This window comes from Nematolebias whitei, chromosome 22 (genome assembly GCF_014905685.2).
Source record: "Nematolebias whitei isolate Nwh7 chromosome 22, NemWhi1, whole genome shotgun sequence".
Taxonomy (NCBI): domain Eukaryota; kingdom Metazoa; phylum Chordata; class Actinopteri; order Cyprinodontiformes; family Rivulidae; genus Nematolebias; species Nematolebias whitei.
Genome location: NC_056519.1, coordinates 18,962,259 through 18,979,029, shown reverse-complemented (window position 1 = coordinate 18,979,029; position 16,771 = coordinate 18,962,259). Strand labels below are relative to the sequence as shown.

The following is a 16,771-nucleotide window of genomic DNA, read 5'->3' as shown; positions in this document are numbered from 1 at the left end:
TGTAGGCAATATAATTAGAAAATTTTAACATGGTTTTAAACTTGAAAATTGGTTGCGGGGGGTTGTTGCATAATTTGCATGCCCTGCAATTTATAGGCTGAAGTGACATATTTATGGATTTTCCCCATATTTATTAATCAAATTTTGGCTGAAATATGACCGTTTTCATTCATTCGGACTGAAAATATTGAACACTACCATTTTTAGCCACTAGATGGCAGTCAAGTAGTAAGGCATGCCGTTGTATCATGTAATAGGTAAAAGTGGCTATTAATGACACAATCGGCTTCCCATAGTCTGACACCGTCGTCTGCCTGGAGCAACCGAATCAGCTTAATTTCACTGCACCGCCCCGACGAAATGTAGCTGATTTGACCGTCAAAGTGCATTTATTAAGGAAAAGTTCAACTGAGACACACCTTTGCTATAAAATGGAGCAAACAAATAATTGTTTTAGGTAGTTATCTTGCTAAGTTTCGAATAAATGGACAGCGAGTCGCCCTTTGATTGTTCATATGTTTCTGCGTATCGGCGTTTGAAACTGCAGCTGATTTGACCATCAAAGTGCATTTATTAAGCAAAAGTTAGACTGAGACACACCTTTACTATAATATCGAGCAAACAAATAATTGTTTTTAAGTGTTAATCTTGTTAAATTCTTGTTAAAGTCCTTCCGTGCACGCTCCCGCGGCCGCCAATCCATTTTTGCCACAACACCAGCCTACATTTCTGGGTTGTCAGCGGTGACGCGTAACAAACGTGATGCGTCAGCGGTGACGCATAATAGATGCGTCATATACAGCGAAGCGACATATTTATGGATTTTTACACTTTATTAGACATATTTGGACTGATGCGACTTATAGGGCGGTGCAACGTGTACGGCGGAAAATACGGTACATGTTCATGTAGCTCCGGATTGAGTGACAAGTGTTACTAGTGCAGTTAATGGGAGCTGTTTGTCTTGACCAACTGTTTTGGTTGAGCTGTTACTTTATTATTAGATGTCAGTGGAGCATGTAAATGCTATAACTTTTGTTGTAACAGTTATGTTTCTTTTATAAACGCCTGTAAATCTACAAATTAGGGGTCGTCAAACTAAATTATCTGAACATAAAACTACAGTAAAGACGGTCTGAGGTGCAAAGTGAACTTGCCACGTTTGACAGCTAACAAATGGGCCTGTTTTTGGGGCAATAAATTGCACAAAGTCTGGGACTTGCATTAACACAGCTCATCTCTCTCTGACTGTCAGGTGATTTACCGGACCCTCCCGAAGTGGCAGTCCCTGGATCCGTTTGGGTTGGAGGGCCAGCAGCAGCTTAGGCTCACCAACATCCGAATCAGGTTACTGAAGCATCAGCCGTGCCCCTGCCAGGCCAAAGACCTCACCACCACACGGGAAGCTCTTCCTACTCGACACTTTGCCATCTATGACCTGATAGTGAAGGGAAGCTGCTTCTGTAACGGCCATGCCGAGCAATGTGTTCCTGCACCAAAATACCAGCCCACCAGAGACCGGACCAACCACGTGGTAAGACGAGAGCTGTCAGTGTTTGCATTTAGTTGTGGTTTGAGCTCTGCGTTACAGTAGCACACCAACTTTTGGTAGTTTTATTCTGGTAAATTCAGATTTTCAACTTAAAAGCTCCTGTTATCACATTTCCAGTTTTCGAACGAGATGCTGATCGCAACACTTCTCCTTTTCTATCTTGTTTTGACAATCTAACACTAATCCACTACTCGTATCTCTTTATTTATTATAATTTTTGCAGTAATCACACTCTGAGGACACGTTTTTCATGTGTTTCTTTAAAATCAAGATTTGAAAACTTGATAGTTCAAGACCAAATAGCTTGTTCTTTTTTGTGCCGGCTGGTTTGTTTATAAAAGACTCAAGGAGGGGGTCCCTTTCTCCTTTTTCTGCTTCCTTTGGTCAGATAACATCTGCTTTCCCGTTTACAACAAAGTCAGGAGATGGAGATATCTCCCTATAGTTTAATGGTGGCGCTGACAGTTGGTATGTGTTTGTTGTAGTAGGTGTGACGAGACAATGTTGCTGGAGATCACTGTTTTGTGGCGGAGCTTGTACTGACAAATATCTTGAACAAAACTGCTGTAAACTTGATTTGTTTTTCTTGAAACCAGCGACAAAAAAAGAGCTTCCTTTACATACCGGCTATATGAGAGAAGGCATTTCTAATGATAAACATTATCGCTATATTGCCCGTTTAGCTCAAGCTATTAAGACAACTTAAATACATAAACGGTTGTGACACAGCTTTTTAGTTTTAAGGAATGTGACTACTATGCTTTTCACGACAGAATAACAAATACACCGGCTGACAGTACTTTATGATAACAGCTTGTAAAACTCATTTGTACAAGAAAACTGCTGATACAGTGCAAAAGAAATGTGATTCTCAAGTAACATCTTGTAAGATGTGATCTGCCGAAAAAACATTAAAAACATTAAATATCAGAAAATAACAGCTGTTGGAGATAGGGATGCACGATATTATCGGCATGGTATCGGTATCGGCAGATATTAGCGATAAAGTTAAATATCGGACATCGGCCATTCCATCAAAATAACTCACCAATATAAAAGGCACTGTTTTTGTATGTGACAAGGATGCCTGCAGCATCAGCACAACGTTATGACGTCACGCACGCCATTGAGTTTAGATTTGTGAAAATTTACAAGTTTGCACCGTTCGAGTGTTGTCATTGTGTTAGAGAGAGTAAATGTCATGAATAAATTTGACATTAAACATAATCCAAGTTGAAGTGTTACAGTTTTTTCAGCCCCTTTTTGACATCTGCATTTGGCATCAGGCCAAATTGACAAAGACCATGCAGAATAATGTAGTATTTAAATTCCACAGAGTGAAAGCTTTGTCATCTCTGTAAGTAGGTCTAGGGGGAAAATATCGGTATTGGTATCGGTTCTCGGCCAAAAATCCATTATCATGCCTCCCTAGTTGGCGAGATAGCATTACCCTGTTCTGACCTGATTCCTTCTAAAATATTCATGATTCTTTGTCATTGACACTAAATAACAAAATTTGATTATGTGTAAATATATTAAACTAGGAAGTTAAACATAACAAGGCTAAATGTTGTTAGCTGATAATGTATTTCTCTGCATTTTATGCATTCAAACAGTTAACATAGAAAAAGACAAACATCTTTGTGTATTCCGTTTGTAGAGCTGCCATGTTGTATTTTTGGAACCGGAGTCTGTGCAGGAGCGCTGTGTGCCTATAGACAATTACTGCAGTACAACTAAACGCATTCGAAAAATAATATTTGAACACGCAGCAGTGAGGTGGGAGCTGTGAATCAACAGTAGTGGTGTATTTTTTTAAATCAAGCAAATGTCCCATTTGTTTGCATGGACTTAAAGCGGATACTGCAGCCAGCCTACAGGGGGCGCTAGTTCTGTTTTGGCTTCAACTTCCACATCACATCCTTATGTCTATTACTTATTACAAGTCAAAAACACTGTAGCTACAAGTGTAGATCATAAATGTCAACTTCCGAATACAAACAGAACACACAATTGACATTAAAAAAATAACTTTGATACTGTAGCATTTAGCATTTAGCTCACAGGAGAGGGGTAAATATTTTATTAGGTTTTATTAGAACCTGTGCATTGTTAAACTATAGTTTTCTTTTATGATAATCCACACAAAACTGTTCATTTAATGATTGATGATAAACATTTGCTTTAAGGTACTTTTTAAAAAGAAAAAGAAAAATGATTAAGAAAACTACAAAATCATGGTTGTTGTTGTTGTTATGACAACTTATGTCCCAGTGCTGTGTTTTTATACTTAACTCTTCAAGCAGTCGGTGAATAATTTATCAAATGAAGTTCTGAAAACATCAAAGCCCACCCGACCCAGATATTACTCCTAAAACAAGATGCTGAAAATGTTTTCATCTTTTAAACTGGTAGGAAACGGAACATTTTTGGCATATTTGTACATAATGAATAATTAAGTTATCTATGTTGATGCCAGACTGAAGCTGCTGATATCGGATTTATTGGGCCCAATCCTTTACATCTTAAAATCTGACTCTTGTCATGCCAAGAAATTCCAAGTAGCGCCTTGGTTTTTGTTAGGTATCCTTCATTTGAGGGTCCAGTTCTTAATCCACAACACTCTTAAAACCCCTATTCTGCTTTATCAGAGTGGCTATTATCATAATGGTATTAATTAATTGTTCAGAAATATTACAGAGACCATCCTGTAATGGAGAAATTTGAACATCAAGGCCTTCTTAACCTTCCTCGCTGCGTTACGTCAGGTTGTTGTAGTGTGTCCAATGCGGGACCATTCAGTAAACACACACGAGGTATAAAAGTGCTTTTCCCCGCCTATCAGCAGTTTGCTTTGTGTCTCCATGTCGACTCGGAGCTGCGGCTTCTGGCAAAACCCAAACAAGCAGAGCAGCTCAAGACATGAGATGAGTGCAGAGATTACAATTCAGACAAGTGGGTGTAATTTTGTGTGTGTCTATGCAGTTTTGGGTTTTCATAAATATGTTACAGCTCTCAATACAGTTTTTTCATTTTATTCTATGTACTTTTTAAAAAAAATTGGTGTAGCGAGAGTACGTTTTTTGGCATGCAATGTTTTGTCTGGTGTGTGTCCACTCGGGCAGTAATCAGCAGAGAAAGTCGCCCCGATGGCCATTACTGCTCAGACACTAAAGCGAAAGGGCTCGTTTGTTTGTTGTCCCTCCACAGGGGTTTTGTGGTTCGGGGTGATTACACTGTCTGCTGGTTGGCCACAAAGCCAACACACACTCTGTGACATTTAAGGTCTGAGACGGTTGCATTAGCAGCAATTAGTCCACTAATTGAGAGTGGTTGAGTTTCTTTCTCTTTATATACATCTGCTCTGTCATACCGAATTTACTCGAGATGATTGTCACTCAATACGTTTCCTCTTTTTATGTTCATGCATGCGACACATGACTTTAATCGACATTTGTGGATATAATACACAGAGGCTAGCATAAACACAACTTTTCTTCATTTGGCATTTAAAGTACCTCTTAAGGGTGATGTCAGAACTCAAAAGTACACTTTTTTGTTGTTGACATTCAGATATTAAAAGGCTTTTGTGCTCAGCTGAGGTACAATTTTAGAAATAATTTTTGCACGTTTTTTTTGTTGTTGTTGTTGTCGGAACTGGTGCACAGCTCTCAGCAGTGACGGCTGTGTGATTTGACACTGAGCGACTTTAAATGTCAAAAAGGATTGTTCATTTCACACTATGCAAGCTCAATTTGGTACAATTCGGATAGTACCATATTTTTCGGACTATAAGGTGCATTAAGCGAAACAAAAACATTTTGACAGATTTTTGAGCGCCGTGTACCACATTGGTTCTTGGTCAGTAAACACAATCACAATTAATACACAAGGCACACCAGATTATAAGGCTCACTGTTGATTTTTGAGAAAATTTAAGTATTTTAAGTGTGCCGTATAGTCCGAAAAATACGGTAACCTGTGCTGGATTGGACTTTGTAAAATGCTCCTGGACTTCTTGCTGCAGCAGAAATGCATACATCATTACAACAGAAAAACAGTGCTTGTAAAATGTATTCATGCCTTTATTTAGATTTAATCAGAGTTTAATCTATTTTTATTTCCTATTAAATGTTTTATGCTTTTATTTCGGTCATAAATAAATAAAATATTCTGTCATAAATCAATCATGATCAACATAAATGGGTCTTCTCTACCCCCACCCCCCATTTTAAAGTTATTTTTTTTTAAATACAGAGTAATACCAAATATTAAGTCACAACTCTTTGCATAAATTAGCATACCCTGTGACTTATACAGCGACTTATTTATGTTTTTTCCTCCATATTTATAGCCCAAAATTTGAATGAGATGATGATTTCATGGAAAATATTGGACACTACCATTTTCAGCCACTAGAAGGTGCTTGAGCAATATGGTAAGCCAAGTGTCTTATTAATAGGTAAAAGTGGCTATTAATGAGACACTTGGCTTGCCATACTTGACCACCTTTGTCTCGCTCTGGAACTCCTGGAGCAAACATCAAATCAGCTGCATTTCGCCGCGCAGCTGATTTGACCATTAAAGTGCATTTATTAAGGAAAAGTTCAACCTTTACTATAATTTCGAGCAAACAAACAATTGTTTTTAAGTGTTAATCTTGTTAAATTATTGTTAAAGTCCTTCTGTGCACGCTCCCCGGGCCGCCATTTGGCAGCCAATTGCTTTTTGGCACACCGGCCAACGCTTCCTGGTTGTCAGTGGTGACGCATAACAAACGTGACGCGTCAGCTGTGACACATAATAGATGTGACTTATACGGCAAAGCAACATATTTGTGTTTTTTCCACTTTATTAGACATATTTGGGCTAATGTGACTTATACGTCGGTGCGATGTGTACGGCGGCAAGTACGGTAAATAAAAATATGTAATGTAAAATAGATGCCTGCAAAAATATTGACCCCTTTTAAAGGGACTGTCTTAATTCAACTCAGATAAACGTTATTAACCAAAACAAATCAGGGAATGGATTTTAAAGGATTTACAAGGTTCTAAACATCCTCATGAGTTTTGTTAAATCCATCATCAAGAAAAGGATGAAATGTGGGGCATGTGTAAATAAGAGCAGGTTGTCCTCACAAACTGAGCGATGTGCAAGAAGGAGAATACTGAGACCACCTGAGCTCTCTGGAGTTAAGCTCCGGCAGGTGAGATGGGAGAGACTGAGCATACAACAACTGTTGCCCAAGATCATCACCAGTTGGAGCTTTATTGGAGAGTGGAAAATAAACCCACTGTTGAAAATAATTTAGGTTAAACACAGATTAAAGCATTACCCAAGCTCTTTAATACAAGTTAAAGAGTTTAAAGCTGAAAATGTGGGGTTTCTGGGTTTTATCCTGTGTTTTTCTGTTTCCTCATGTTTCATTCACCCCTCAGTGTTCCTCCTCGTGTCCAGCCCTTGTCTCACCTGCGTCCAATGCCAGTCACCACAGGTGTCTGTTATTTGTCCTCATCAGCGTCAGAATATATTCAGCTCCCTCGCATCTTGTCATTTGTCTCCGGATTGTCCTTGATCCGTCTCCCTCCGTGTTCTCCTTAAAGTAAGTTAGCTGCCCTGTCATCGTCTTGTTTTGTCTATTTACTAATTCCTTATTTTACCTGGAGTCTCCTGTTACCTTCCTGCACGTGGGTTCAACACTTGTAAGCCAGATCATGATAGAAAACAGATTGATCCAAACATGCTTTGGCCAGAAATATGTAGCCTAAACCCTCATTATATACAATTATTCAATTTTATACTTGCAGCCTCCTGCAAAAAGCCTTATATGTAATTAAATCAAATTCACCATAGCAATGTTTTGCATTGTAAATCCTTTATGACCTTTCGTATTAACATGTGGAAAGTTTAAAGTCTATTTGATCCTGTTAACATTAAATAAAAGAAGCATCACTGTTGTCATCTTAAAGCTAATCAAGTGTATAAAAGGGAATAAATAATAAAAAATCCTTCAAGAATCTAAGCGTGACAATCGACAATGTCAGTGCAGCCCTGTTTAGGTCACACAACTGGGTGTATTCAGCTCTGAGTGTGTGCATCTGTTAATTATCTCTTATCACGACATGGTAAACATGTGAAATTAGTTTAAATACCAGCTGTCTGGCCTTTTCTCCTTCATATCTCTCCCCCCTCTTCCCCTCCTTTCTGCCCAGTCTTTTGACTAATTATTCACGTCTTTTTTGTGAAACGTGTCATTAGGTCTCCTGCCCCTTATTCATTCGTCTGGACCTCTCCTTTGGGCAATCGCTCCCCCTATTAGCGTGACTGAAACTGTGTGCGATGTGTGTAGAACCAGCCGTGTGTGTTCATGTGTTGACCCAGGCTCAGTTCATGCAGAGGGCGTGTTGTTTAGCACCATTCCTATAGCATGTGGATGTGTTTAAGGCTGGAAGACGGCACAATAGGTTGGTGACCTGTCAGTCATCGTGGGAAACAAATGTAAGACTGGATCTGTGCTTGTGTGCACGTTGATTAGTGAGTGTCTACCTCTGTAATCACTCTATAATTGTGTCCTACATTACTGTTGCACAGTGCAACGCAAACAAATAAAGAGCTTCCTCAAATGCCTTGTCCCCCCCCCCCCTTCAGTTATTATCCAGCATGCATGGCATTCCAGCTCAAAGGAATGACAAGGAGATTGTTATTGTGCTCTCTGCGCTGCATACTTGTTCTTTTCTCATACACACATGCTCATAAACGCACAAACCACACACTTTTCAGAGCAGAGGCCCGTTCTCCTTTCCATCAGTGAAGCCAAAAAAATATTCCATTCTCTATTTTCAGGCAAAGGTAGGAAAGAGATGGGTGAATTTTACTGTAGACAGTCTGAACATGAGACATCGGACACTTTGTCCACCATTTCAGTTTCATCTGATCATTTCTGCACCTTAAAAAGTTGGGAGAGTAAAGCTTTTACCATTTTGTAATGGGGGCCGAGATGTTGTAGAGGCAGGGCAGCCGACTCGAGACCCGAAAGTCCCAGGCTCGATCTCCAATCATTGCACATCTCATGGTGTCTCTGAGCATCAAACCCTATCCCCAATTGCTCCCCGGGCGCTTTCAATAGCTGCTCACTACTCCACCTGGTGGTGGATGGGTTAAATGCAGAGATCCAATTTTGCCATTGTATGGGAACATACAATGATGACAATACATAACACATTATTATTATTATTGACTTTCTTTCTCACAACACTCAAAAAATAATGTACACAAAAGGTCGTGAATATTGGACCCGAACTGAACCGAGTCTACCGGACTATCTGGTGTGAAAACGACCTTAATTTCTGTCTGTCATCTTTGACCACATGGGGTGGATTTCTCCTAAAAAAAATAAAGTCCTAGCATTCCTTGAAGGACTGCATATCACCCGCCACCTTTCAAGCCAGAGTTTTATGTATGTGTGTGTATGTATGTGTTGTGAATAACTCTCCACTACTACTGCATTGAATCAATGTCTGTAAAACTTGACTGTTATACTCATTTTTGTGTTTGTAAAGATCAATTAGTTAAGGTGGACATTTTGAATGGGGTTGATTCTTTATTTTAAAATCCATTCGCTGGTTCAAACACACACTCCAAGTCTTTATTGATTGATTTTCACTGATGGTGTCACCGAAATGCCTCTGAACCCAGAGGACACAACCTCTAGACAAACTTCTGCAGAAACGGAACTAACCCATGACTGTGTGTCATGTTCTGCAGGAGTTGTTGAACCCAGGGTGCAGTGTCGTGGAAAAAAGGAGATTCCCAACAGACCAAGTTCATCAGATTTATTTACAAAGCTTTGGAGAGCAATTGATGCTTTTGAGCTATGGTGCTGGAGGAGATTCCTACGAATTTCGTGGACAGCACGCATCACCAATCTCAAAGTCCTGGAGCAAGTTAAACCAAACCTTCCTGAACCGGACAAGTTAGTTTTATAGAGTAACCTCCAGCCCAGTCCTCAGACCCTCCCCTCCATGTTCAAGCCGTCATTGAAAAGTCCGCTGCAGACAGGAAGGAGTGGATCAGAGTCAAAGACTCTGCTTGAAGACACATCATCATATCATCTCTATCATATCAACTCTATCATAACGATATCATATCAATCAACTAGGAATGCGCGATATATACGGTACACGGTAGAAACTATAGACATTTAGCCTATAATAGAGATCTGTATTTTACCGGCTAACTGCAATAACGCTGTGCTTGATGTAAAATCAGAGTTGTCATATTTAATCGTTACTTTTTTTTGGTTGAAAACTGTGCGTAAGTGGTGTTAAAGCCCTTTCTTCGAGAGCTAAGTAGTGAAGCTACAAGCTGACTACGACCGGCTTGCCTTATTCATATTCGGACGCATGCGCAAAACGCTGTGTTGCTTAGAAAGTTTTTTTTCGTCAAAAGTTTGTTGATCAGCTTTAGAGAGTCCATTTGAGGGTGAAAAAAAGGGTTAAACCTGCTCATTGATCTGTGAAAAGAACGCTGTGTTGTGTGATTTTACTGCGAGACCCTCTGGTCAAAGCCACAGAGGAAACTGGTCGCCATTTTGTGTCAGCTCTCCTTAAAGTGGAAGGAGACTCTCACTAGAGGGTTGGAGGGTGAAGTGTTTTCAGTGTAAAATGCTGCTCTGTTGCTGTTCATTTATCTTAGGTGATAATAATGGAAACTGTTAAAAGTTAATAACATATTATTTAGTTTAAAACATATGGCTAAAACTACATTTGATAAATTTTGCACTGTTTTGCACTATAAGAAAGAAGCCTAATACTTGATTTGTTAATTATTTAAAAACTCTCTGGACCTAGTAGTGGAATTTTCTTAATTGTGATTATTTTTTGGTATAGCAGTTTTCAAAATAAATAATGGCAAAAGGACACACCATGCTTTTTTTCATTTCTATTGCAAGTTTTATACTAAAAACATATCGTGATATATATCGTTATCGCCACCCTTCACAATACATATTGTGAAATGAATTTTATGCCACATCGCACATCCCTACAATCAACCCTTGAGGATATAAAAAACAAACAGTTCTTTCTGTTCCTCACTGACTGGTCATAGTAGAGTGATTACATGTTAATATCACACATCCAAATACATCAGCAGAAGAATGGACATTGCAGAACATTCCAGCAGGAGCGATATCAAGCATGATGAGTGCAAATTATACACATTACACTAACAGCAGACATACACGAGGAACTCGAATGTAAAGAAAACTGATTTATTAATAAACACAAAACAAAGGCTGACGTGGCAGTAAATGTTACATGAAATAAGAACATGGGGAGAAACAGAGGAACAGAACATGGCGGCTATGGGAAGCACAATCCACGGACGAGGGACAAACAAATTGAGACGTATTTTACAGGAACACTAATGATAGACAATGACAAACACCTGAGGAGAGACGATGAGGAGCAGGTGAGAGTGAGAGGAGCAGGAGCTGACTACATGAGGGGGAAAACATTGGGAAATCTGAAAACGCAAGTAAAACGAAGTCTGAGAAAACTAAATGCAATAATCACAAGATTAAAAAAAACACACAACACAAGGATCCTGACAACAACTTTGTTTTCTAGTGTTTGACAAAGGTTAAGGAAAGTAGTTTATTATGGGGTTCATTATAAAATAGTGTCTGAGAGAAATTAAAAACATTCATGTTCTTTACACTCTTTCAAAAATTAAAAAAAAAAAAGTCCAGATCAACCAAAACACTAGCGCTAATCTCATATTAGCAGATTAGTAATCTGCTATGCAGATCTGTATAAGTGGGCTCAGACAACACTGTGTTAACATTAACACACGACGGATACCGACAAGTAGACAAACATTGTGATATTTTTGTAGCTTACAAACAGAATGAGTGGCAAAGGTTAGAAACCGTGTACAAAATGAGAAATTAAAGACTTGAGTCACGCTTTTTACATTCAATAAACTGTCAGCTCAACCAAGCTCTGTTTTCTGAGAAATCATAAACATGAATTTTATGGTGAACTTTATTTCCTTCCGCTAAAAATATAATTGTTAGAGGGTCTAGAAATGATATGGGGAAAAATCTTTTTCTTACCTGGATGTTTGATCTGTGAGATTTCTGCGTAGCACCGAGTCATTGCTGTTTTTTTTCCCAGCTTTTAGACAATTATAGTTGCTCACATTCGTTCCACCCAGTGAATTAAACCAGTGTTATAAAATATTCAGTGAGGTGAATGAGGATAAACAAAGAGTTTTTATTACAGAAATATGGCAACTGAAAACTGTCAACCATGCATTTATAATGCGTTTTAGTTTATTATATGATGCCCTGTGGAAGAAAAATATACAGATTTTCTTCAAGTTTTCTTTATTTTAAAAAGCTTAAGGATTTTCTCACACATTTTTCAACAACCCATGGAGATTTTCTGCTCATTTACTAATCAGCAGGTCAAAATAATCTCCTTATCAACTTTTGAGGTTGTGTTAAAAGCCTACAATGGACGAATGAAGCATATTATCACACGAAACGGGCAAGGGCATTCTGTACTGCTTAACCAGGGGTGCAACAATACATCAATTTAAATCGATATATCGATTAAATGATTAATGATTCAATTATATCGTGGCAAAACTAAAACATCGATTCATATCGTCATTTTTGAAATACACTTTTATTTTGAAATTCTCAAGGCACATCTGTGTCACCATTTCCGTGCACGACAGACAGAACTCATGTCGTGTGCAACAGGTGCCAGTGCGAGTTAAAATACTCAGGGAAACAACTATATATATCTATTTTTGTTTCTTTATAACTGGAAGGTAATCAGGACACTTAAGTTAACTGGTTTAAAAAATGCACTTAAACATGAGAAATGTGAGACTATACTGAACAGGTCATTTATTTTTATTTTTTCATTAATTAAGAAAAAATGTTTTATTTAAATGTATGGTGCCTGTAATAACAGAAATAAAATGGTTAAATCGTATTTGAATTGTTTTTGTAAATTTATTTATATGTAAACGAGATGGGCATTTGATATCACAATATATCGATCGCAGACTTGTGAATTGAATAGTATCGAAATCGTATCGTGACCGACTTTGTGATATCGAGAAAAATCGTATCGTCATACAAACAAATCAATATAATATCGTATCATGGTAAAGCTGGTGATTTACACCCCTACTTCAAACGGTTCAGTCAGTGATCCCTGTCGGCTGATACTTTGCTAACTTGAAGTTGAAGCACTGGTCCCTGGTATTCTAGTCATGCAACTATTGTAAATGGCATTGTGGTGTCTTTTTAAGTGTTGATAAAGATTTGTGGTGTTACCTGGAGAGGTAACGACAGCAGCAAGGCAGGTTCTGCACAATACATGTCGTTGCGCAGCGTCTTCTTTTTTATAGCCAAAATAATTCCAAACAACGGACGTGCTGCTCCTCTTTGGTACCAAACTTTCAGATGTATCAGCTTCTGTCGAACCTGATGCCATTGTGCAACCGGTTAAAGCGCAGTGTTGCCTTCTCCCACTCCCTGCTCTGATTCCGCTCATTCGCAAGTGACGTAACCAGATCACATGACCAGTCAAATCACAGCCTTTAGCCTTTTTATCATATCGCAATATTATTGTAAACGCAATTAATTGTTCAACCCTAGTTCTCATGTGGGGAAACTTTTCTCAAAGCTCACTAACATGTTTTTACCTCCCACCCTTTTGTTCAGTCATGGTTTTGCCCGACTCTAACAATCTTTTTTCTCTTTTCTTCAGGTTCATGGGAAGTGTGTGTGCAGACACAACACTGCAGGTGACCACTGCGAGCGCTGCGCTCCTCTCTACAACGACCGTCCCTGGCAGCCCGCTGACGGACTGACGGGAGCTCCACACGAATGTCGGCGTGAGTCGGAACAAACGCATGCACACCGAGAGTTTAATAAAAACTGTGTGGTTTGCAGCCATTATTAACAGCTTCGCTTTTCTGACACTTATGACTGCAATTTAACAAGCCTAATAAAAGGCGGCGCAATCAGAAAATACTTAACTCTCATCCAAATCTGTGAGGAAAGAAGTAATTTGGACAAACCCTATGCAGTCAGAGTTTATTTATTTATTGTGTGAGTGTTTATGATGAATTCACACTGTTGTGATCCATTTTCTTCAGTACGATTTTCAGCATCTTTCTCGTTCCACATTTGTGCTATTTCAACAAATCATATATTAAAATGTTCAGCTCGTTCAGGAGAAGGATGCTATGACTTTTGGTATTGGTTCAACTTTGGATTTTTGAAATATTTAGCCTTTTCTGACACTTTTTTCCTCGTAGAAAATGAATTGAGCCCTTTTTACATCCTTCATATCTTTAGCTCTGTTTACATTTTACTGCTCCTTTCACATTTTGTTCTGCTTCAGCTTCTTTCAGCTGTTTTTTTCAGCTGTGTTATGCTCTATGTAGATTATTTCTGCTAATTACAAGATTTTTGTGCTTCTTCTAACTTGTTCCTACTACACTGTATTTATACTAGCTAGTTATATGATGATTTTAGCTTTTTCAGCACATTTTTGCACTCATTTCAACTTTTTTTCAGCCTAATTCAGAAAAAATGTGCTCTCTCTCCACTTCTGGTAATTTAAACTTTTTTTCTGCCTTTTTAGCTACTTTTCAGCAGTTTTTCTGTTGCTAATTTCAGCTTTTTTCAGATAATTTCCAATTTTTGTGCTTATTTTTGCTTCTTTCAGCTTAATTGAGAAAACATGTTTTTTTTTTCTGTTTTCTTCTGCTAATTTAAGCTTGTTCTACATTTCAGCTACCTTGTTAGAATTTTTAGCTAATTTCAGCTGTTTTCAAATAAATTCAGGTTTTTCATGGTAATTTCATCTACTCTCAGCCATCTTTCTGCTAATCTCACTTATGCTCATTTCAGCTTTTTTCCTGCTAGTTTCAGCATTTTCTGCTATTTCAGCTATTATTTAGCCGTTGTATGCTAATGTTGGCTTTTTCAGCTAATTCCACATTTTTTTAGATCATTTTAGCTCTTTTTGCTTCTTTCTGGTTGTTTAAGCTCTTTTCTGCCTTTTCAGCAGGTTTTTTTTGTGGCTAATTACAGCTTTTTTTTAAACTAATTTCCTAATTTTTGTGCTAATTTTTGCTTATTTAACCCTAATTCATCAAATAGTGTTATTTCTGCTTTCTTCTGCTAATTTTAGCCTGTTCTTCCATTTCAGCTACAATTCAGCAAGTTTTTAGCTAATTTAAGCTGTTTTTCTGCAAATTCTTCTGCAATAAGCACTCACACACTGCGTTTTGCAGGAAATGCAATTTCTCTAGTTTATTATTATTTTGTGCGTAAAGTTCATGAACCCTCCCACGTTTAGTTTTAAGATAAATGTAACAAATATCACACGCAGTTCTGTTATAAGTTGACAAAAATCTACTAAAGGGATAACAAAAAAGGTTGAATCATGTCATCTGGACTTCGTTTTTTTGTTAAAAAGAAACGTTTCGCCCCTCATCCAAGAGGCTTCGTCAGTCTGAGGCCTAGCCATCTGGTATTACCCAGAAGCCACCCTGACTCTTGTGTTTCAAGCCTGCCTTAGATACCCCTGAAGTTTGGCCTTTTCACTAATGGTTTCAAAAACACAAAGTTTGTTTTCTCAGTCATCCAGGTATATAACAACAAAAAAGGTTGAATCATGTCATCTGGACTTCGTTTTTTTAACAAAAAAACGAAGTCCAGATGACATGATTCAACCTTTTTTGTTGTTATATACCTGGATGACTGAGAAAACAAACTTTGTGTTTTTGATACTAAAGGGATACTTTTCCAACCACTGAACAAGAAATAAAAGCAACGATTGTCAATAAACTATTTCCTTGAATCACTCTTGAAGCATCGTATACATTCTTTCATTTCCAAAACTAACTGCTGTGCGAAAAATAGACTAAATACCTTGGACACTAAGAGGACTTTGGGGAAAAGCATTGATTGATTGAATAATGAAACCTCCCAGCCTCAGGTTAATTGAAACATGTGAAAATCTAAATAAACTTGTATGCAACCAGTCAAAACACCAGAACTACTGTCTGTCACATACCAGGGTGCAAATGTAACGGACACGCTCGAAGCTGCCATTTTGATTGGACGGCGTGGCGAGAGTCTGGCCAGCGAAGCGGAGGCGTGTGTGACTGTCTGCACAACACCGAAGGGCGCCAGTGTCAGAAATGCAAAGCCGGTTTCTACAGAGACCCCCAGCGATCTCAAACTGCTCCAGACTCCTGTAAACGTAAGAACTGCACCAAGTACAAACAAAACAAAAAAAAGACCTGGAAGCTGACGAGACATGAGCAGCAAAGACGAGAATTAGAGCCTGACTATATTACGGAGGCTAAACCTGACAATAATAATTAAAAACCTTTTGCAAAGTTTGCTACCAAAACAACAGCGTTTAATATTTAACATTCAGGTTAAAGAGAATTAAAGATCATCAAGTTCAAGCAAAGAAACAAAAAAACACAAGACTTGTCTTGGATATGGGTGGATTAAAGGCATCTTTATTTAGCGAGCACTTTCACTGGAATAATTGTGCTTTTATTAACATGTTCAGACATTAAAAGCAACCATTTGGTGTAAAAAAATAAAATAAAAAATCATTTTTGTATCACATAATATACACCATTTATTACTGTTTGTATATAAAAGTTCAAAAACTTAATTTGTCATTATTAGATTTAATTAGTGCACACATTTAAGGATCATGACACCTTGAAATTAAAAACCAAGTTGTGTAAAACACCTTTGAGTAGTTGTCAGTATGATTAATTATTCCCTCGTTGACACAATGTTGCTGATGTAAATCAAAACATTATCATCACACACACACACACACACACACACACACACACACACACACACACACACACACACACACACACACACACACACACACACACACACACACACACACACACACCACATTGGCACAGAGCTCTCGTTTTTCTCAAGGAATGCTGCCGATGGAGATCACAAGCCAGGACGTGCCGCCTAACACTCACTCCTGATGGATGCCTGGCTCTGATACTGTGTGTGTGTGTGTGTTTGTTTCAGGTTACCTTGTAGGGACCAATTTTACAAAAAAAATACATGCATTGTGGGAACCAACTGCTCTTTATGGGACCAAAGCTACATTTGTAGATCCC

General features: G+C 38.3%; 1 protein-coding gene across 1 annotated transcript in view; it reads left to right on the top strand.

The window, feature by feature from the left end:
• Positions 1-16,771, top strand: part of ntn4 (netrin 4) — a 44,514-nt gene that overhangs the window by 15,088 nt on the left and 12,655 nt on the right. Inside the window, exons 3-5 of the mRNA XM_037695919.1 lie at positions 1,256-1,534; positions 13,348-13,474; positions 15,673-15,858. Coding sequence (XP_037551847.1) covers positions 1,256-1,534; positions 13,348-13,474; positions 15,673-15,858 — 592 coding nt within the window. The remainder of the gene's footprint in view (positions 1-1,255; positions 1,535-13,347; positions 13,475-15,672; positions 15,859-16,771) is intronic.